The following is a 22,610-nucleotide window of genomic DNA, read 5'->3' as shown; positions in this document are numbered from 1 at the left end:
ACGCCGACCATCCTAGCCCTCCTGTGGTGGCAGCATGGTTCAATTTTTATCACTTGTCACGATGTCCGTCACTTTCGCACTTACATACTTGTTAGAACGTGACAGGCATGGTGACAAATGATAAAGAGCCGACCATCCTAGGCCTACTGGTCTCAAATTTTATCTCGTTATTCTTTTTATTTTGTTACGATTGCAATTTTGAACTGTATTGGAACATAAACCTATAAATACGTGTCATATACCTGCCAACTACTTAGTTGCACTTTATGCGTCTTATAACATTGTAAAAGGCGTAAAACCAATCAATGAAAAGCAATCGCCTCTATAAAGTAGTACTTTCAATTACATTTATTACCTTTTCATAATCACTAATTTCTAGTCATGCATTACAGATTTAATTACATTGAAAAAACCATGGACTAATCACGCCAGACGCCAGATATGCTTTAATACGAGTTAAGGTTAATATTTCTGTTGCAGGCCTAATTAATCACATGAAATTCGACGCGAGCGGGAAATACCTATTCGTCTGCGGTGAAAAAGTGGTGAGGATACTCCACAACGTGTGCGGGTATCAGACTACGATAGACAGCTGCACGCGCCTGCTGGCCACGAGACAAACGTCGGCTACGACCGAACGGTTAAATAAAACCATACAAGAATGCAAGCAAACGCTTGCAAAGTTTGGAAAGTAGCTTTACCAATATCGTCATTGATCATGTGTGCTAACGAGCATCAGGCGTTTCGGATGCCCAGGTGCCCAATTGTACTTGAGAAAGTGTCGGAAGGTTGGCTACCGCGACAAACCATGAGGTGATAAGACGAATGGCAAGATTTGACAGTTCAGTTCTGCTGCGACTGTGCCACTTAGGTATCACTAGAAAAGGGAGCAACATATAGTAACTACTTTACACTTTTTCAAATGCAATTGGGCCTTAGAAACAGACTAACCTTGACATCGGAGTGTATTGAGCAGTCGACTCGCCTGTGCTTCCAAGCAATTGGAATTACTAACCAATTCTCTTAGTCTATTGCATTTATTGTCACAAAAAGTATTTTTTATATAATTTTACACAGATATTGGTGAAAAGTGGAGTGTAAGTATGTATTATGTAACTGTATTGAATGTTAATTAAAAATTCGAAAATATTATTACGATCTCAACTGCATTTCATATATTTTGTTCATCTTGGGAATAGTGGTTCTTTATAATTTCTCGAAAACGGGAAGTATTTCTTCAAACATCTTAAACTTACACTGTTATATTTTATAGACGTTGTATAATGTGCAGCGAGTTTAAAGTAAAATGTCAAGGGTAGGCATCATATTATTTCAATCAATAAATTTTTCGTGTTATGGCTCCATCAAGGTGTTGATGATTCTGCCAATGTCGAGGTTGGATAAGACACGGCTAGTATATGAATCTTATCATATTACGGTCATAGACAGTGTTCGGTGGAGTGTTCGATTAATCTGCAAAGAAATTCGACCGCAATAACGTGTTTATACAGACAGTCATAACTCATAAGTCTCTTGTGGTCAGCGAGAAGGTCCTTTATATACCTACATCCAACCGGCGTATATTTTAAACTTTAATGTATTGCAATAAAACTTATTTTATATTTAAGTATATTTATGGCCTGACAGTCCTTGTGGTACGTATACGCTGTGAAAAAGTTCCAATGTAACATTTATTTGTTTTAGATACTGTACAGTTACGAGTAATTTTAGTTATGGGCAGACTAAAGACTATTTTATATAAAATTGTTGTTCCTATAATATAAGACCAAAATTAACTACTAATTTCTCAATTAGCGTGCAAAAGTCTGATAAATATCATGTTTGTATTTACGAAATGACTTATTATTACGTTGAATGAGTATTAACACGCAAATTTCACGTATGCATAGTTGTTTATCATTGCACGATTACTGTGTATGAAAAAGCAGATATATAATTATGATCAATTAAAATATATAAGGGTGATTCAATTTTTTGTGAAGTTTTTTGTGTCCAAATGTTATACGTATATTACGTTCTACAAACATGCTTTACTAAGCATGTTCATAAACAAATTGCTTATAATTACCACAAAAATGCATGTTTGGTTTTAAATACCATAAAATAAGTTTCCAGAGGAAACGTACATTGGCAACGAGTGACACTAGAATTTGATGATACATAGTTAAGAATTTTAATTCGTCTACACTTTAATCGATTTCACTGTGTAACGAAACTTGCCTATATAAATGTATGACTATTTTTTATTACACGTGAATCATATTAAACGTAAATTTTAGCGTATTAAAGTTAATTTTACTTAAGCACTCCTCACCTTAGACGAAATTCGTAGTCAGACCAAGATAAGTTGGTTGCGATTTTGACAGCCCAGACAGTGCAAGTGTTATTTTAAACATCAATCTTCTATGAAATGATGACGTTTACTTAACACTTGCACATGCTAGGCTATCAAAATCGTTGCCAACTTAGCTTGGTCTGACTCTAGCTTGTACGTTATTGAATATTTTTCAAACGACAACTTATTTTAGTAGCGTTCGGGTTAGTACTCTTTCTGATTTTCCGTTTTTAAGTAATGTATGCGACCTACAACATTATGAAGTATTATATTATAAGCAACAAAACAAACATGTTTGACATTTATTCTTGTGACCCGAGGCCCAAGCATGGGGGTCGGTAGATATGGCATTTATACACCGTGTTTTTATTTCCCGTTAATTTCAAGGGTGCATTCCTGAGCTTAAATTAAGTAACTTTCTCAAAGACACCGGTATTCTAATTAACTCAATTTCGGAGATAATCAATAATTTATTTTTATTTTATAAGGCCCTTACAAGCGTATGCACTTGCCTTAGGGCCTGTTTACATATTGATTAGTGTTTAGTACGAGTGTGTACATTTGCTACTAAGCGAAAATACTATCTCGGACGATTGTTCGAAATGACATTGATATGTCACAGTTCTCAATCTTGTTTGATTTCATTAAATGTAATGCCCGTGTTACAACAACGCTATATGCAACATTTAATTTCCTTTTTATAAAAATGAAATAAAATATTACAAAAAACATTATTTTTTTTGGAAAATTAACTATGCCATTTACTTTCCTTAAACGTACTTACCCATACTCCGGAGTTAACGGAATTTAATAAAAACACGGTGCATTATACTTTCATCTCGATCAAGCCCAAAGAATTATTATGGAGATTTGAGTCTGGATGTTTCTATTTTCTCAATAAAGTGATTCCCATAACGTATTGATTTTTATTTGTGTTAATATATAATAATCTCAGTTAACTACCATTTTGCGATGGGGATTTTCAATCAAGTAAAATGTATGGCGCATACTGCCATAATTTTATGTTCGACAATGCATATCTGTTATAATTTAATACATGATTTAGCACCCTCGCTGTGGTAATAAGTGTAACTCAAATAAATGTCATACGAAAGAACAAGTGACCTACGCCTGGAGTGCCCAGCGCCTTGGTCACTTTTTCCTTCGATAATGTTTCATGTATTGTGTTTCCTATGTTTAATTTAAATTAATACAGGATGCTTTTGTTATTACTGACCAAACTTTAAGGGGTGAATATGTAGGTCATACTGAACAAGTTTTAATATAGGGCCAATCCCGAAAAAAATCTGCAGTCATTTCTTATACATTTAGGTGAGTCAATGTTTTCTATGGAAAATAAATAAAAGCTTGTAAATTATGCATATTTTGCATCAAATTAACTATTTTTATTAGGCAGTACCACGGTAGCACTTTAGTAGGTAGTAGGCCTAGCACAGGAGCGGCGCGACGCGAGCCAGATACGGTATACTGCCTACAGATGGGACGAAACATAGGTACTTAATGTTGTCATAACAAAGGTCTGGAAGTGGAAAGTTGCCAATTAGTTTCAACTGCGTACATAAAGAAGTAGGTAAATTTTGTTATTTTTTTACAGGGAAAGGATATGTAATTGCACTTTCGGTTTAACTACTATGATGACATAGTAACATCACTACTATAAATGTGTAAATGTAGAAAAGAAAACACAGTAGTAATTATGTACCTTTACAGGATTTATTAACGTCACCATCTCTCACAAAAGTGACCATCAACAAGTACACTGAGATACTTCGTGATTTACAAATTAAGTACAGTTTCACAGCTTTTGACAAACAAAGAGCATTGACATTACAATAAACAGTGCGTTTACTCAATTCCTTTTTAATTATTATAAAATATTGATGCCAAAATAGTTTCTTTTTTTAAATTAACAAGTACTCTTTACTACCAATCTAAATATCTGTTTCGCTATGGCATAAAAATAATTATCTTCATATGCTTCTGTTAAATCTTACATTTTGTACCAATCTGCTGTTGCAACTGTATTTATATTAAGATTATGTAATTACAATTTTGCTCTATTTTGCCTTAACATTAAGTTTAGGTATATTGTGACTTCTATTAAGACGATCAACATCTTGAATATTTCTAAAAATGCACGTGAGTTACAAGGCAGTGGCGGATGCATTTGTGACGGATGCACTACGCGTAGCCCCTTCACACCACCTCAATGCTATTCGGTGCAACTATCTTCGTAATTCTCTAACTGATCTGAATTATCTAAAACAGTGTGAAGGAGCTGTTAGAAATAAATTCATTTAAGCTTTGGTTTCCTAGGATAGCGGTACCGTCATATAGCATTCGTCTCCATAATACTACTCCATCCAGCCGTATTATTTTGTATGGGGACGGCCGCTATATGACGGTAGCGCTATCCGAGGAAACCAGAGCTTTAGGTGTTGGACGTTTGATATATTTATGTAAAATCATTCAACATGACCCAAACAATTTAGCAAGAGGCTTATGCCGTTTATAGAATTTTTGTTCAAATGTTACAATAAACGTACGGTCTTTTAGTGTACCAATTTGGTTTTTCAATACTTATATGCTATGAAGTGTCCAATGTAATGCAAAAGCAATGGCTCAACATTCAAACACCGTGACTATAATAAAAGACAATCAGTTGACGTCAAATGTATGTTTACTATTTTAGATGCAATATCGAATTAAATTTTAATAATTTAACATTGCGCAAAAAAGTATTTTTAATGCATATTTCATAATGAAGACTTTATTGGGTGCGTTAAGAATGTAATTTAAATCAAAAAATATTGTTGACGGCACACCGTCTTTAGAACGGTAACAGGGTGTAACATATTTTTCTTAAATTATTCTAATAAGAGATTCATAGAATGGTTTATATTTATAATACAAAGACATCCTCCATGCGTCGCGATGGCCTATAACAGTGTTAATCTGAGATTGCTTGCCATTCCATGAATAAAAACTCGAGCTTGATCATGCGCTAAATCTAACGGATATCGACTGAAGTGTACATTATCAAGTTATAACAAATATACATACAAGTACAAGCTGACTTATATAATTATTAATGGTATAGTAGCCGTAATACGAATCCTTTCTGAAACTACAGCCTATCACGTTATACTTTTATTGTAACAGTAGATAACAATGGACAGATAGAAACAAAGGAACTTTAAATCAGTACAAAAATAATATTTTTAAAGAGTTATTTTCATTTACTTTTGATACAGAGCTCGGTTCGATTCACATAAATAGTAATTAAGTAATCCCTAAATATTTTGCGACTGAATTTTTAATATTCACTTTGACTTAAAATCATAGGTTTTCCATTATTGCAGGTACTTACTCCTGAGCAAGGAATACAAGTACACATCATAAAGACCCGATGACCTAATGTGTATACGAGTACTACACGCATTAGTATTTAGGTATGCTTGATTGGTCGCATAATAATGTATCCATTGGATTAAGGTGATGAAATGTATACATATTTATTAATTTGAATGTACCTGTTTTATGCGTAGCTCAAAATATATAATACCTACCTGCCCTATGAACGCCACAAATATCGGACATATTTTGCAAGAAAAGATAGGTATTTAGATATTTCTATTCTGAAGTATATTACACTTAAACCGACTGCCTATTGCCATCGACTACATCCGCAGTAGATGTAAAAGCTAGAACACAAAGTATCTAATGAGAAAAGTTTTAAATATTTGTGGCACTTAAGCTCTAGTTTTCTACGATAGCGGTGCCGTCATATAGCTTCCGTAATATTACGGACGCAAAAACAATGTTCCTTCAATCGCCGCCCTCTCGGAAACCGTGCCATTTTATTTACATATTCGACGTTCTAATGATGTTATTCAACCGTATTGCGGCCAGTATATGTGACGTTCCACGACGAAAGGTACGGCCACGGCTTACGTCGCGTAGTACCCGCATTAGTATTGCGGCGCCACTTTTCGTCGTGGAACGTCACATATGACGGCACCGCTATCCTAAGATACCAAAGCTTTTTGGGTTACTAGGAGAAAGGGTATCTTAGATATTTTCCAATTTTTAGGCGGTATCATGAGAAATCTTAACCTATAGGTTATTTCAGTCGGGCGCTAACCTTCATTTCGCTAATAACTAACTAAAAACAGATACTTATAGTATATTGTCCTATCAATATTCTGTGTTTCTTTAAACAGATTAAGACAAAAAAAACACTTCCACATAAACATATTTTGAAGGAAATGTAGTGTGATCACTATTTGAGACTAGACCTTATTTTATACAATTGAAGACAATAAGGGCGTCATCGTAACAAATCGATTTATGACGATAATCATTGATCATTTTGACAAAATGCAGTAGACGTCGAAAGTATGTAAACACTTTTGCACCATATTCCAACGTTATAAGGCGAAAAATGATTACCTACATAGTACATGTTTGACGTCGACTGTGGCCAAAGTAAATTGGTTAGATAAATTGTAATAGGTTTTTTTCATAATTTGCTTTGTTGAAACATCCCAATAGAAAGCAAGCCACACGTGCTATTTAACATTATTACGTTCATTCATATTTATTCACTGAGTAGTTTTGGGTTGCAAAGCTTGACGCACACAAGTGGGGCGGGTCGGGTGCGTGACCCAGCGAGACCACGGTGCGTCTATTCAGCTAGTTTTATATGACCACACACAGCACATTCTATTTTGGCCATTTACGTTGTATTTTGTTACAAATAAAATGGGCCTTAATGCAGACTAGGACCTGCTGCTGAGCATTCATACTGCGCCGTCGACTCGACCCGCGTTATGTGTGAAGGGCATAAAAATGCACCCGCACGCGCCCGCCCACGTGTGTGCGTCAAGCTTAAATGTATACAGCGTGACAAATTTGAGATGGTCAAGGTAGTTAAAAACACACACACGTTGAAAAGGGTATATATAACATTTTTATATAGGTACTCAAAAGCATTGAAAATGGGGTCACTTCTACACAAAGTTTTCATTGAGCGTACAAACTGTAGGTATTCATTTTCCATCGAAACATGAAAGAGTAACTAATACTCAAATCCTGACCTGTTGCTTGGCGATTCGGTTCTTATTATTCTATATTAATGCCATTTTCACAGTTCTTGTGTACCCATAATTGACTCGTTTCCTCGAGGTACCTACTAACAGTACGCTTCAAAACTAGCAATACAATTAACCAAAATGAATGATTCGAAATGATTTGTACAAAACAATCACAATTTCTAACAACGAATAATAGTGGGTTTTGATATTTTTTTATATTATGATTGTTATTACAAGTTCTTATTATGAATATTTTGATTTAATCTAGTTAATAACAGATAAAAGCCTCGTATTGTAATACATTTCTTATTGTTACAATTTGAATAACATTTCATTAAGCTGTGACAACTCTTGCCTTTATCATGTTTACTTCACCATATCTTTTGATATGCATGTTCTCTTTAGCTATTGAAAAAAAAACATGATCTGCATTACAAAACGAATGACTAAAAACGCCACACGCCAATGGTTGCCTCAACACACAATTGAAATTCATTTATGCATAAGTAAAGCAAACATACAACATTTGTGAGTTGTAGCTTGTACTGGTACTACATTAGTATCGGTTAGTGTAAAAAGTAGCAGCTGAACAAATATTACATATTGTACAAGAGTATGCAACAATTGCATGTTAATTAGAAAGAAAAGCATAATGTGACGTTCAGCCAGGAAATTTGAAGCTTTGTCATTTTTGAACCTTAATGCTATTACAAAAGTGACAAACCTTCAAATTTCGTGACAAAGCAATAAAACAACTGATAATAGACACATGTCGTTAGGTAGATTTCATCACAAAGTGATTTTTTAAAGATTAAACCACTAGGCCACTTGCGCCATCGGGATTAACCAATAAAACCCGGAGTTATCCTGTGTTAACGGTTAACTCTGACTAACCCTGGCTAGTGCAAGTGCCCTTACGTAGGTGGTTAAAAAAGCTATTTCGTTGCAACCCACGGTTGTGTTCTTACTGTATAATTCGGTGTTTATTAAATGCATTATATTAATATCACGTATTACAAGTCATTAGTTGATTTCGTATTGTCATATCCATGGCTTTCCTTTCTCTTGACAAAATAGACACATATATATTGGGTGATAGTTACAGCTAAATTAATCATAATAATTCGGTATTTAAAGGACATTGCACTTAAGAAAAGAAGGGCCGTTATATACCTTCGTTCTATTCCTTTTAAGAGTTTACCTCTTTGACCGCCAAAGTCGGCTATAGCCGACAAAGGTTAAAGTACAAATGGACTTTAAAACATTTTTGTAAAGTTGACAATTGCGTGTTAAGATAGTCGTGGAGGTCAAAGATAAATAGAAGGCGACTAACAGAGGGTGGTAACTGTTACACTCATCTATTTTTTATTACACTCAGCATCACAGGCCCTCACGCTGTCACTTGTACAGTCAAGTGCAAAAATATGTATCGTACTACGCACTTATTACACTGGAATAAGATGCTATGGGACATATTATTGAGTAAGATGTGTACACCCATATTTTTACACTTGACTGTATAACAGATTAGGGGCCGGATTAAAAAATCATTTCAAAAAATTCATACTATATTATAGGTGACAGTTGCCTTCTAAATTTTACGTTATTTTCTAATACTGTAGTGTTTAAGTAGTTAACAGACGCTATTCTGGAACCCTTGTATTAAATTATTAGGTCGTACGTTTAAAAAGTAACAATACTGATAATAGGAAAACGGTGCACTTTTCAACTCCAACTAGATGAAATCCAATTCGTTTAATCCTTTTAGCGCCACAGCGAATTATTAAGTTATTTACTAGATCCAATCCTGAAGGAAATATGAAGCAATTAATTATATTTTTTGTAAAGTCAGCATCAAATAGATGAATATATACCTCTTTGGTACCATATAAATAACGATGTGTTGAACACACAGATATATCGGAACCAGGGATGTCACATAATTCACATTCATGAATGCGAATCCGAATGTCCAGGATGCGAATGTCCGAATGCAAATACGAATTTAAGGGAATATGCAGTTGTTATTATCGTTCCTAATTTGAAAAAAAAAAAAAAAATCTGTTAGTACATAAAACATATGTAACTTTAGAAGGGCATGTTATAGTATTAGGAAATGCTGTCTTCTGGTGGAAATGCATTACTTTGAAACAGTTTGCGTGCACTGCCCCTACGAGAGTCGAAGAGACAGGACACGACCTGCGCACATTCGCATTCGCAAAACTTTCGCTTCATTTGATGCGAATAGGAATATTCATGACATCCCTAATCGGAACATTGTGTTCCGATATATTTGGCCTCTAAGGTCGCCGTTATCTATTTCGTGGTTTCATTTTGTCGTCCTATCGTGACTGTGGCGATATAAGGGTCAAACCGTAGTCTAATCTTAGTGTCCGTTTCTTAAGAGATGTACACTACCAACATACGCCACAGATCTTCTATTAATTTTATTTTTACAACGAATGCTTTAACATCTAAACTAGCAAAATGGAAGCATCAACTACGTGATATGGTGTTTCCGTATTCATTGAGCAAATTTATAATAAAGTGGTAAAACAATGCAAATGAGTAAAGGATGAAAACGTTCTTAAATGTAAAAATGAGATACATTTTGTTTAAGCTGATTTGTTGCTTCAAATTTGATACTTAGTAATAATATCTGATAGGATAATATCGTGCGCAAAGCATTTCAAAATTAGAATTTTGAACACCAAAAAGGATCATGGTAAATTGCTCACATATTAACCATTATTTCTGTTCTTAAATCTAATTAGGAAACTATACTCTTATTTACAATTTGATTCCAAAAACCAGCGCCCAGAAGACACCAACTTCAGGTCAAACCTCTTTATTATGACGAATACTTATATTGACTACATATATATAAAATATATTGATATTTATTTGATAGACTTCACATTATTTGTGCAAGTATGCAGTCATCATCATCTTCCTCGCGTCATCCCGGCATTTTGCCACGGCTCATGGGAGCCTGGGGTCCGCTTTACAACTAATCCCAAGAATCGGCGTAGGCACTAGTTTTTACGAAAGTTACTGCTATCTGCCCTCCAATCCAGAGGATAAACTAGGCCTTATTGGGATTAGTCCGGTTACCTCACCATATTTTCCTTCACCGAAAAGCGACTGGTAAATATCAAATGATACATAAGTTCCGTAAAACTCATTGGTACGAGCCGACGTTTGAACCCGCGACCTCCAGATTGCAAGTCGCACGCGCTTACCGCCAGGCCACTAGTGCAAGTATGCACTATATTTTTTTATTGTTACGAAACAGTTTTGATACTCAGTGATAGACGTTTACCAACGTTCTCACTGTTAACACATTGAGTGCCGAAAACCCGCGCGGCGGGCTCTGTTCGTTGTCACTGTCCTCCACAAAGCAGGAAAACGCTGGGATCGGCTACGAGCGTAGCGCTACGAAAACGTTGGCAGTGAATGTGTTAACTTACACGTAGACATTATTGCAAAGGCATAAGGTTCTCAATGGCCAGTTAAGATTAAAGAGTATTGTTGTTAGTGCAATCTTTGGAATCAAATTACGAATAAGAGTATAAATTCTCTTGTTCTCCTCAACGAGGCGTGGATTTTTCAGTCTCACAATTTGCCACCACCCTTGTCATGAATTTGTGCTGAGCAGACAATTTACATCTGCCCTTTCACATCGAGATTAAGTGTCGAAATTTAGATAACAATAAATGCCACCGTCGAATGACTAGTCAAAAGTGAGATTTTTAACGCCAATAACAATATTTCGAAGCATTTAAATATCATAATTTTTCAAACGATTATATAATCATATAAATACTTATCACTATACGCCAAATATATTAAAAACCAAAAAGTTAAAGGACCAACGAAAAAACCCAGTTCGTTCTTTGACATGATTGTGAAAAACTTAATCGACTTAATACGTAAATAAATACTGTAAGTACTAAAGAACATTGTAAATTATAAGATCACAGACATATATCTAAGTAGAACACCTAAACTCGCCTACTTTGCGTGCAGCTTTTAATCTTTTCCGAGAATGTGTGAAGGGGTGTTTTTTGATAACCAAATGGCTTTTTACACGGATTTATAAATTTCTGACTATATTTGATTTTAATTTTGATAAAGATTGCTTAGGGCACATTAAGCTCAGTCAGTGGTGGAGGCTCGCTGTGAGACGCAAATTATAAGCCTAATGTAAACGTGTCCTTAAAGATTAGAATCAATTGATGCTCACGCTTTATATCAAATCGCGGTAAATACGACGTCTATTTAGATATATGTCTATGGATAAGATAGAAGCCTTACGGCGACTATTGACTTTGGTACGAGTACCGCCCACGCTTATGGCCTTCAGTTCGATTCCCCGTTGCAATATTCGACTAGCATGAAATTCGTTTGCGATACGCCTAATGGCAGCTTGAAGCGTTCCCTTACTTCGCCTTTCCATTCTGAAATGAAAAAAATGTAATAATTGAACAGCTGTTACTATTCAATTACCTAAATTATAGGAGTAGTAGTTAAACTACTTACGCAATGTATTACTTCACCTGGTCAAATAAAAATAGTTTTACGATGACACCCATAGTCAAATAAGGAATCTCATTAAAATTACTACAATATATTGAAATTATAATATTGAGTAAAATCGTAGTATGTTTTATAGCACCTAGTTGTTATCAGTAAACATTTATTTAGAAACTGTTCCCAGATCTGCAGGAACACCAGAGTTAGGTTTAGAGTTTAGTTTTGAAGCCGTACCAGTCGGATAGATAGGCCGCCGCGTGCGCGGAAGGTGTGTGGCGGGCCGATCTCATTCTTATTCGAGACGACCAGCACGGGCGAACGACGAGACCTTTACAAAAGGTGCATCTTCTATTTCATTTACAAAAAAAACTTACCATTCACCAGTAGGTGTGCAGCCGGAGACAGTTCCCGGCCAAGTCGGCCAGCAGAGCCCTCTTGTTGGGCAGCAGCGCCAGGCCGGCGACGCGGCGCGGGCGGCGCTCGGCCAGCTCGCAGGCGGCCAGCACGCGGCCGGCGCGCGCCTCCAGCACCAGCAGCGCGGGCCGCCCGCGCGCCGCGCGCACGCACACGATGTGGCGCCCCGCCTCCGACTCCTCCAGCGCCACGCCGCCGTAGCCGCCGCGACCTGCAAATTACATTCTAAACTCTAGGTATAATGTGGCCGCCGCGATCTAGAATACTACTTTACTCTTTTTTTTTTATTTGACAAAAAAAAATACAATATTTTAAGTACCTTAATGTAATTTTTCGCCAAACTGTGAAACAGTTTGTTGGCGGTGCGCTCTAAAATAATCTTAAACTAAATAGGTACGCTAAAAATTTAGTAATACGTTAAGTAGCATTATGAGATTTATGAGCATAGTAACATACCTATAACCTAGTGAGATTTGACGTGCCATTTCACAACACAAGATAGATATGATAGCTGTTCATTAAGGACGAATTATTATAATATTTTAGCGGCACAAACACTTTGTTGACAACCGAAAATAAGTAAGAAAGTATTAGGTATCTAGGTTAAGTTTTCATATTTGTGTAGTAAAATCTGTTTAAATGTTGATTTCAAACTACCTATGTTTAATTTAGGTGTTTCAAGTAGGAGAATGAGTACCCTCCTCATTATAAATTTTGGGGATCAAATATTCTTTTGTTCTTCGACCATAATCATTTTTTGCTGACGGTTGTGTCAATCTTATGATCTTAGCAGACCTAATGTCACGCTTAATTATTCTTGGTATTTTACATCATTGTAGTAACTAAGTAATACATTTAAATATACAACCTTACAATGCACAGGAAGTATCTTTCAAGCTGAGAAAAGTGTATCATAATTATATCTGTGTTTTTTCCTAGTATTATAACCGACTAAATATTTAATTAATCTAATCTGAAGTAGCTTTATTTTATCCAAATAAGTTTTAAAGGTTAGTCCGTAACAGCCGAGTCCATAGCTTAACAATGCGTCAGTAAGTGCATGGTAAACAATGCGCAAGGTGCGTTTATTGACAATTCGATTTAGGTGGTAAAATTGACCTAAAATAGACCTAAGCCTGTTGCATAGTTGATTTATGTGAAGTTTGAAATTGAAATGTTTATCTATTAATAATCCCAGATACTTAAATTCCTCTACTATTTCTAATTTATTACAGGTACAATTACTTTTATTTTTATGTAAACATTCATATGAGTGTCCTATTATATTAATGTCCCGGGCTATTACAGTTTTTGCTATTTTGTTGTACGGAGAAAATATATGCATACATTTAGTTTTATTTAAGTTCAAAATTATTCCATTGTCATGGGCCCATTTAATAACATTCTCAAAATCCACCTGCACTCGGCTCACCATGTCTGTGAAGTCCTTGCCGGCGAACAACATGCACATGTCATCCGCGTACATGTAAACTGTGCAGTTTTGGACTACATTCGACACGCTGTTCACATGCATGATGTACCCGACCGGCCCGTATACAGAGCCGGTCGGCACACCGAGGGTGATGTGCGCGTCGGCTGCCGACTCCCCGTGGATGGTCGTGCGCAGGGTCCTATTGTTTAGATATTCGCGGAACCATTCGTGGGTCCTCTGATGCCACATTCATCCATTGCCTGCAATAGCTGCTCGTGGTCTAGCGTGTCGGATGCTTTTTTGTAATCAATAAACAAAGCAATTACCTGTTGACCGTCGCCAAGGGTCTTGTTAAAACTGAACTTTAGGAAAACTTGAGTTTAAGCAGATATAACAAAACACGTGTACATTTTTTTCCTGTTCTCAAACATAAACTCAAACAAGCCATTAACTAGCAAGTTGCTTGAGCATCACTTTCTTTCTATAGGAGTTAGAAGATTTAGTAACTTTTTAGTACTTTGGAGGACAATTTCTCCCAATAGGTTGAGTTTGGGCAGCTCAAAAAAAATACGTGTCCGTTATTTTAGACTACTCTATAACATATATAAATATAAATCAAATCGGAACCGGACAGTTGGGTACCTTTCCTTGTAAGTGTTTATTTTCAATAAAATTAATATTCGTCTACTAATTGTTTTCTTGCACCATTTTTGAGAAAAGCACTATATATGACTCGGAGGGAAGGCTACTTGCTAGCTTCGGATTCAATTAAACGGACTCCCAAGGTCGTCCGTTCAAAACGAATCCTCAGCCTGCAAGTAGCTACTTCCCGTCCTCGACACTAATTTACTATTATGTGACTGCTACATAATAAAAGGCATTAAAATACACGAGTGTGGGCGTAAGAAACGAACGAAGTGAGTTTCTTAAAAATATCACACGAGTGTTTTAATGCCTAATTATGTACAGTTACATACACTATTTTTTCTATGAAATATTGACTAACCCAAATTATTACAGCCTTAATTATTGATTTTATACTTAAAACTAATTAAAAGATAAACTGTACGTCAAATGGCGGTAAATGAAAACTTTTTTCACGCATGTAATTTTTTTATTTTTATTTAGAGACAAACTAGAGTCGGGGCCCTATTTCCGTATCATTCGATACAAACTAACATGCGAGATATGTCAAAATTGTATGCAATTGACATTTCATTTCGAACAAAAAGGCATCTCGACCGATATTAGAATAGAGGACAAATCGAATTGCATTTTTTTTCAGAGATGTTCCAAATTTGAATGCATAACCAAATCGATTTTGATGTAGTTATGAAGCTATAACTACATTATCACAGATAAGAAATTTGTTGTAACAAAACAGTTTATCGTAATGTTGGCCATTATTTACGGATTTTCAAGGCATCATAGAGGGTTTATGATATGTGTGTAGATAATAGTATTTTATACAATCGTGATATAATAGAGAGCTTTTCAATCGAGTACCGTGTTTAAGTAACGAAGCTTTCTGAGTTACCTAAGTAAGGTACGAGATTGAAAAGCTTGATTATATCACTATTGTATACAATGCTTTTCCTACTAGTCATTTAAAATAATTTTTTTATAAATATTAAATAATTAATCAAAATTGATAAGTATCTCGCGCGACTCCCGCCCCGCGCCCCGCGCCCGTTTAGTCTTTTCTATGGGAGCGCGGCGGCACGTCTTTGGTCATTTTTTTACAGTTGACTACAGCGTATTGAAATGAATCTTATAGTTGAATGAGAGTAATAGTTTGGTATACGAAATCATAATTCAACCATTATAGTCGACAAGCAGAATAGTACATTGTGCAACGAGGGGGGTAAGTGAAATTTTGGATACTTGGGTGGTAATGCCGGTCAGCCGCAGGCTGGAGGGAATTAAAGACCCGAGTATACAATATTCTTACCCCCGGAGTTACACACAATGTTTTTCATCACACTTGCGAAGAAAAAACTAAATTTTAAGCGAAATAATTCTTAAATACGGTGACATATCAAACATTCGTCCGCCATTTTGGAATTTCCTGAGGCATCGAAGGCACAGTGTAGACCTATTCGGCATTCAGCCACGATTGAAAATTATGTAAAAACTTAACTTTTGTGTTAAAATAAAGTGTATTTCAAGTTAAAATGGATGAAGACGAAATGTTTATGTTATTATAACGTCAGTATTTTAAAAGTAAAACTCATTTATGCTACTTGGATTTAATGAATCAGTGCCATAATAAAAAAAAGCTATAACTCCCTAGGGAGTTATAGCTTTTTTTCACAATCCATAACTCCCGCGGGAACATAATAGGCTTTTGTCCTTCAGCACACCTGCATGAAGTAAGATCTTTTTTCGAGCAATTGTGATGAAAAAAATATATCTATTCCCCTTTTTGGGGTTATAATACCAGTACAAGAAACAATAAATACAGTTACTAGTGGTTCTTAACTGGTGCTCCGTGGGCTATTGGTGATTCCTAATTTAACCTGAAGTGGTCTGCGAATTTATAATCATTTTTGACTTCTTCGATCATACGTATTTGCTTCGAAACATGTGCGGATTCTTGACAACATATATTTTTGTCAAGTTTAGTGTTAAAAGATTAATAAAAACCAATGGTACCGTATAATTTAGAAGCGAGCGTAGCGCTGCCACCCATATATGCAAGGTTCAAACCCCCTCCTACTTTTAGATGTGGGTGCCAACGTAGCCTGTAGCGTGTAGATAAAGACCAGTCACGAGGACGCTTCGCAGTGCTGTACTGCCACCCAAATATGAAACATAACCCCCGTACACGAGGTACAAATTCCTAAGCTATTCAACGTCCGGTTGAAGCCAATGAGACTCTTACTAGAGTCAGAGTAATTTAAGCCTTCTATACAGTCACTGTATTCCTTATTTAAATAGCAACGTCCATCGCTGCAGCGCATTGAGATATGAAACGTATGAATTGGTTATAAGGCTCAAATTACTTAGAATTTGAATCCCAGTGCCTTTGGGCACGAGTCGCAGCGTGGTGCAGCGCTGCTACTCAAATATGAAACGTAGCCACTATACAGAAGGTTCAAATTCATACAGCACGGGCGCTCATCGTGGCCTGCAGCGTATCACCGCGATAGGTAACGACCAGGAGCGAGAGCGTATCGCGGTGCAGTGCTGCCGCTCGAATATGATCTGTAAGTAGTGTGCTATAAGGTTGGCATACCTTTGGGCACGGGCGCCAGCGTGGCCTGCAGCGCGCCGCTGGCGTCGTACACGCGCACGGCCGCGTCCGCCACCACCAGCACGTCGCCCGCCAGCGCCAGCCCGCCCACCAGCCCCAGCGACCCGCCGCCCACCTGGAACACAATTATTACGACACTACGTACATTCAAACCTTCTTAGTTTCCTCCCTCTATGAAATTTCATATTTCTTCCGCACCACTGTCAGTTACTTGCTGTAATCTTTGTTTCGTTGGATTGGTAGGGAACTCACGCGTACATCCTAATATAGTACATTAATACAGAGGCCGGGACGAAAGGGGTTGCCGGCCGAAGACATATAGACGGATAGGTCTGAGGCGGGCAACCCCATATTTCCCGCCGAGTTATGTATAGTGCTTTTCTCAAACATGCAATGAAATAAACAACAAAAAATCAAAATTTTATTTTTAACGTGTGTATATACTATTTCGCTATATTTTAACTCGGTTTTAATAGAAAACTACATTTATATTTATTATAATGTTACTTCAAAAAAGTACGAAAGGTCTCTGGACGAACCTTTAGAATTGACACTTGTCATTGTTGTAAATTTGTTGCAACCAAAATGAAATTATAATCTTTTCTCAATCTCAGAAATCAATCAGAACTAGGTACTTGTCGCTAGATATGTAGATAAACTAAACTTATATATTAAGCGTTGTAGTCTCGAGTCGAAACTGTCGATTTACAGTTTACTAAAACACAATGCATTTCGGGTTAAAAGATGCTTAGTAAACAAAACATCAAGCATGGAGTACAATGCCCACAATGTTGAAGACTTTTTAGTTTCTGCCAGTTCTTTAAAAATATGCCAAAAACACGTGTTCTGAGAAACTGTGGGCATATTTTTTTTTGGTTTTCCAATTTATAAAATTGTCATAAGTAACCATATATTTCGCCTTTGATTTTGCCGGCAGCAAGGTCTGTATAGCCAATTCTGCTTCGGCTCTTAATTCAGGTGGGGTGCAATCAATAATCATTTCTTCGTCGGTAGTTTCGTCCGAACTCAGTGAATTATTTATAACAAAAAAAAACAGTCGAATTGAGAACCTCATCCTTTTTTGAAGTCGGTTAAAAACAAGATTACAAACAACAAAAATAAAACCGATAAAACAGAATTGCAGCGAAGAATTATAAAGTTTCCCGCCAAACCTTTTTTTCTATACGGTTAGAGACACGTTTGAGTAGACATTTTTACCGATACCTAATATTTATGTGAAATATTAATATTTCAATGTGTATATGTATAGTTAAGAAAAAAAATTGATAATAATGTGTTATTTGTTATGTTCATGTGGATTTATTATGTAATTAAACTGCACTAAGTACATACCAAATCTTTTTTTTTTTTAATACGCATAGTGGCAGAATGTCAATAATGTCATGATGCCTGTGCCACAAATTTATGTGGAATGAAAATTAAAAAAAAGCGGCCAAGTGCGAGTCGGACACGCGCATGAAGGGTTCCGTACAATTTAAGACGTATTAAAAAAAAATCTTCTTACTAGATCTTGTTCAACATTTTACCACTTTGGACACACATTTTACCACTTTGGAAGTGTCTCTCGCGCAAACTATTCAGTTTAGAAAAAAATTATATTAGGAACCTAACTATCATTTTTGAAGACCTATCCATAGATACCCCACACGTATGGGTATGATGAAAAAAATTTTTTTTTTTTAAATTTCATGACGTATTAAAAAAAAACTACTTACTAGATCTCGTTCAAACCAATTTTCGGTGGAAGTTTACATGGCAATGTATATCATATATTTTTTTTAGATTTTTCATTCTGTTATTTTAGAAGTTACGGGGGTGGGGACACACATTTTACCACTTTGGAAGTGTCTCTCGCGCAAACTATTCATTTTAGAAAAAAATGATATTAGAAACCTCAATATCATTTTTGAAGACCTATCCATAGATACTCCACACGTATGGGTTTGATGAAAAAAGTTTTTTTGAGTTTCAGTTCTAAGTATGGGGAACCCCCAAAATTTATTGTTTTTTTTTCTATTTTTGTGTAAACATCCTAATGCGGTTCATAGAATACATCTACTTACCAAGTTTGAACAGTACAGCTCTTATAGTTTCGGAAAAAAGTGGCTGTGACAGAATCGGACAGACAGACGGACATGACGAATCTATAAGGGTTCCGTTTTTTGCCCTTTGGCTACGGAACCCTAAGGACTTTGCCGGCCTAGGATTGCAAGATTTGTATGAAATTCCATTAACGACCTCTTGTCCTAGCCGCACCTGAAACGTCATACTTCACAGCCTATTATATTATAAGGAACATAACATCAATATTTCATTGCATGTTTGAGAAAAGTAGTTTTGAGTTAGACATTAAGTCCGAATTTTGACTATCCCTATATCCGCAGCTACTAATAAACTAGTACCAAGAGAATATATTAATTTTTTGTTCCTGTTCCATACAATTTTTTAAAGAAAAAAAAAACTACACTCATGCCAAATCGTCTGAAAATTAGACTATAGTATAACAATGCCGAGCGAAACCTAAAGCTTAAGGCGCAGTGTGAATGCTCGGCGGCGGGTCCAACGTAGTCTGTATTAAGGTCCATTTTAGTTGTAATAAAATACAACGTAAATGAAACGTGCACACGCGCCCGATCCGCGCACGCCTGCTCCCGCCGTGTGTGTGATAAAGCTTAATTGGATTAAAATAATATAATAAAAAGAACAACTTCGATTTCTATGTAAACGAAAGCCGAATTTCAGCCCACAGTGCGCCACTCACACGGATTCCTCTAGACAATAAGGCTTAGAGAATCGTTGTGGTTCGTTTACATTATTCGCAACTTCTATTAACCTCCCCTATTCTTACCTAAAGGACAACAGACACACACATACTCTACTCACCTCTCGTTCTATCGCCCCATGAGCGTCAAACAAAAACACGCATCGCGCGCCGTTGTCGCCGACGGCTAGTCGCCGACCGTTCGGGTCGCACGCCACGCACACGGGCTCGACCAGACGATCCGACTTGATAGTGCGCAGCGTTGAACCTTCTACGCTCACCTGAAAGTAGCAATGTTATGATATATTAGTAACAAAATGATAAGGGAGCCAAATATCAGCCACAAAAAACAATTCAACTGCTCGCAACAGATAAAGCGACTTATAAAAAGGGAGCAGAGCGGTTTCGGTCTACATTACTAAAACCGGAATATCATATAGATAGATCTTTTAATCGTCAACTGCCTGTTAAATTTTATAACACTTACCCCCTTATTCATAAACGTCTATTAAAGTTAACAAGCCGCTAATAATCGTTTGTCCCTTTCCGACGTATTGGTATGATGGAAAGGGACAAACGATTATTAGCGGTTTGTTAACTTTAGTAGACGTTAAAGAATAAGGAGGTTAGTGTGTGGTGTAGCGAAATGTTAGCCTACATCTCATAGTATGATGTGCAGCGCACGTGACCGCGCGAGCTGTTCGCAAAGGGGGCTATGGTAGTCCAACTCGTGTGTGTGTGGGTAGCTCGGCTACGCGCTACCGGTGAATTGATAGTACGAGTAATAGAGAGGTAAAGTCTAAGAAAAAAACCCTGCCTGCTGAAAAAAGAAAAAAAACAGATGGCGGTGGCGCTGTAATACGCCATATGCTTTACGGTCACTGATTTTTCAAACGTCAACTTTTGACAGAGTTACCGCAACATGTATGGAGCTGGACGGAGCCATCTCATTTACCTGTCAAATTAGAAGCACGAAATTAAATAAATAAATATTATAGGGACATTCTTACACAAATTGAATGAGTCCCACGGTAAGCCAAGAAGGCTTGTGTTGTGGGTACTCAGACAACGATATATATAATACACAAATACTTATACATAGAAAACATCCATGACTCAGGAACAAATATCTGTGCTCATCACACAAATAAATGCCCTTACCGGGATTCGAACCCAAAACCATCGGCTTCATAGGCAGTGTCACTACCACTACCCACTAGGACAGACCGGTCGCTAAAAAAATTGGGAAATTGTGTTCGATTTTAATCAATCTTTGTATCTTTGGCGCCACGCTCTAGCATCGCGTAGCGTAGCGCGAAAGATCTTCTAAAATAAAAACCGTAGTGTAATTTCGACATTATTTCCTTAACTGTAAAGTTCACATTATCGTAAGGGGCGAGGAGTCATAATCTTGGCGACAACGGTTTGCATAAGAATCCAGGCTCATGTAACTACCATTAGTAATTTTTGTTTCGTGACTTTTAATGAAAATTAGTATGGATCTCAGTAGAGACAAAAATGTGGTAAAAAATACATAAACGCGCGACCCAGCGCCGCGCGCCCCTTTAGTCTTTTCTATGGGAGCGTTGCACCACGTGATTGGTATTTTTTTATAGTTGACTACAGCGTATCGAAATGAATGTTATAGTTGATTTGGGACGATGAAGAGTACACAATTATAGTTAATTCAACCATTACAGTCGACGAGTAGAAAAAATTAATAATGTACCTCAGTGAGTGTTCGCGTCCGCCAATTGACAGCAACTATGCCGTCCGCCGTCACCGCGATCCCGGTACAACTGCGACCTGCTAAACCTGGAATATTTACAAAACAATTTCAAACAAATATTGAACATACACAAAAATATTATAGGACAATAAATAAATAAAAAATTAATAAATAAATAAATGAATGAATAAATGAAATGCTGTGTAAAAACACGCTCGGTCGGTTTTTATATTATTATCCGTGTCGTAAATGTTGAATCTAGTAACCTGGATCGTGAGTTATATACCTTATTTAGATAACGTCCCCAGCGAAAGCGATCGCGTTGCCTCTTATTGATAAGCTTAAAGACGTAGCATATAACCCAGTTTGCCTACGAAGCCCGGGCACCTTCTTAGGGCCGTATGGCTTCATGTGACTAAAAAAATAACTATCACAGTTTACAGAGTGATATGCAACAGACCATCAACGGACAGAGCATTATGCGTCGCTACCTGCTAGTACTGCACAGTCTGAACAAATCTACACGAGAAGAAGTGTGACATGATAAAACAAAATACTCTATTTAGGTTTTGTGTATAGGAAAAAAGTAGTTTAAATTGACCTTCATTAACGATGTGTGACTTAAAGGCGAAAGTTTCTTCGTCCAGCACCATCACGCGCGAGTTCCCCGCGTCCAGCACGTAGATCTCGCGGCGTTTTGGACACCTGCGAATTAAATTATAATATTTTCTCATACTTGTAATGAAATGACTTACTTCAAATTAGGTCCGGAAATACTACATATCAGGTGCGATGAATGAAGATGATATGTAAAGGAATTTCATACAGCCTTACACACCGAGGCCTGTAAGGCAAACTTCTTTTGTTTTTAAACGTCAAATTATGGCACGTCTTGGCATTCAACCGTAAAAAACCTATAAGCAAAATTCTGTCAGTATGCTTTTTTTTTTCTTTTTTTTTCTTATTTTTTCTTTTTTGTGTTTGTTAA

The 22,610-nt window shown here is 36.7% G+C and overlaps 2 protein-coding genes across 2 annotated transcripts in view; one reads left to right on the top strand and one right to left on the bottom strand.

The window, feature by feature from the left end:
• Positions 1 to 4,984, top strand: part of LOC133524214 (transducin beta-like protein 2) — a 101,006-nt gene extending 96,022 nt beyond the window's left edge. The window contains exon 6 of the mRNA XM_061860104.1: positions 481 to 4,984. Within this exon, the coding sequence (XP_061716088.1) occupies positions 481 to 695 (215 nt within the window). The 3' untranslated portion in view covers positions 696 to 4,984. The remainder of the gene's footprint in view (positions 1 to 480) is intronic.
• The window catches only part of LOC133524226 (tripartite motif-containing protein 2-like), a 30,452-nt gene continuing 11,910 nt past the window's right edge, over positions 4,069 to 22,610 (bottom strand). The window contains exons 7-12 of the mRNA XM_061860124.1: positions 22,224 to 22,327; positions 21,623 to 21,708; positions 20,016 to 20,174; positions 17,094 to 17,226; positions 12,384 to 12,634; positions 4,069 to 11,933 (exon numbers count right to left, since the gene is read on the bottom strand). Of these exons, the coding sequence (XP_061716108.1) occupies positions 12,387 to 12,634; positions 17,094 to 17,226; positions 20,016 to 20,174; positions 21,623 to 21,708; positions 22,224 to 22,327 (730 nt within the window). The 3' untranslated portion in view covers positions 4,069 to 11,933; positions 12,384 to 12,386. The remainder of the gene's footprint in view (positions 11,934 to 12,383; positions 12,635 to 17,093; positions 17,227 to 20,015; positions 20,175 to 21,622; positions 21,709 to 22,223; positions 22,328 to 22,610) is intronic.

This window comes from Cydia pomonella, chromosome 13 (genome assembly GCF_033807575.1).
Source record: "Cydia pomonella isolate Wapato2018A chromosome 13, ilCydPomo1, whole genome shotgun sequence".
Taxonomy (NCBI): Eukaryota; Metazoa; Arthropoda; class Insecta; order Lepidoptera; family Tortricidae; genus Cydia; species Cydia pomonella.
The sequence above is the reverse complement of the archived record's forward strand: the minus strand, read 5'-3'. Positions and strand labels throughout refer to the sequence as shown.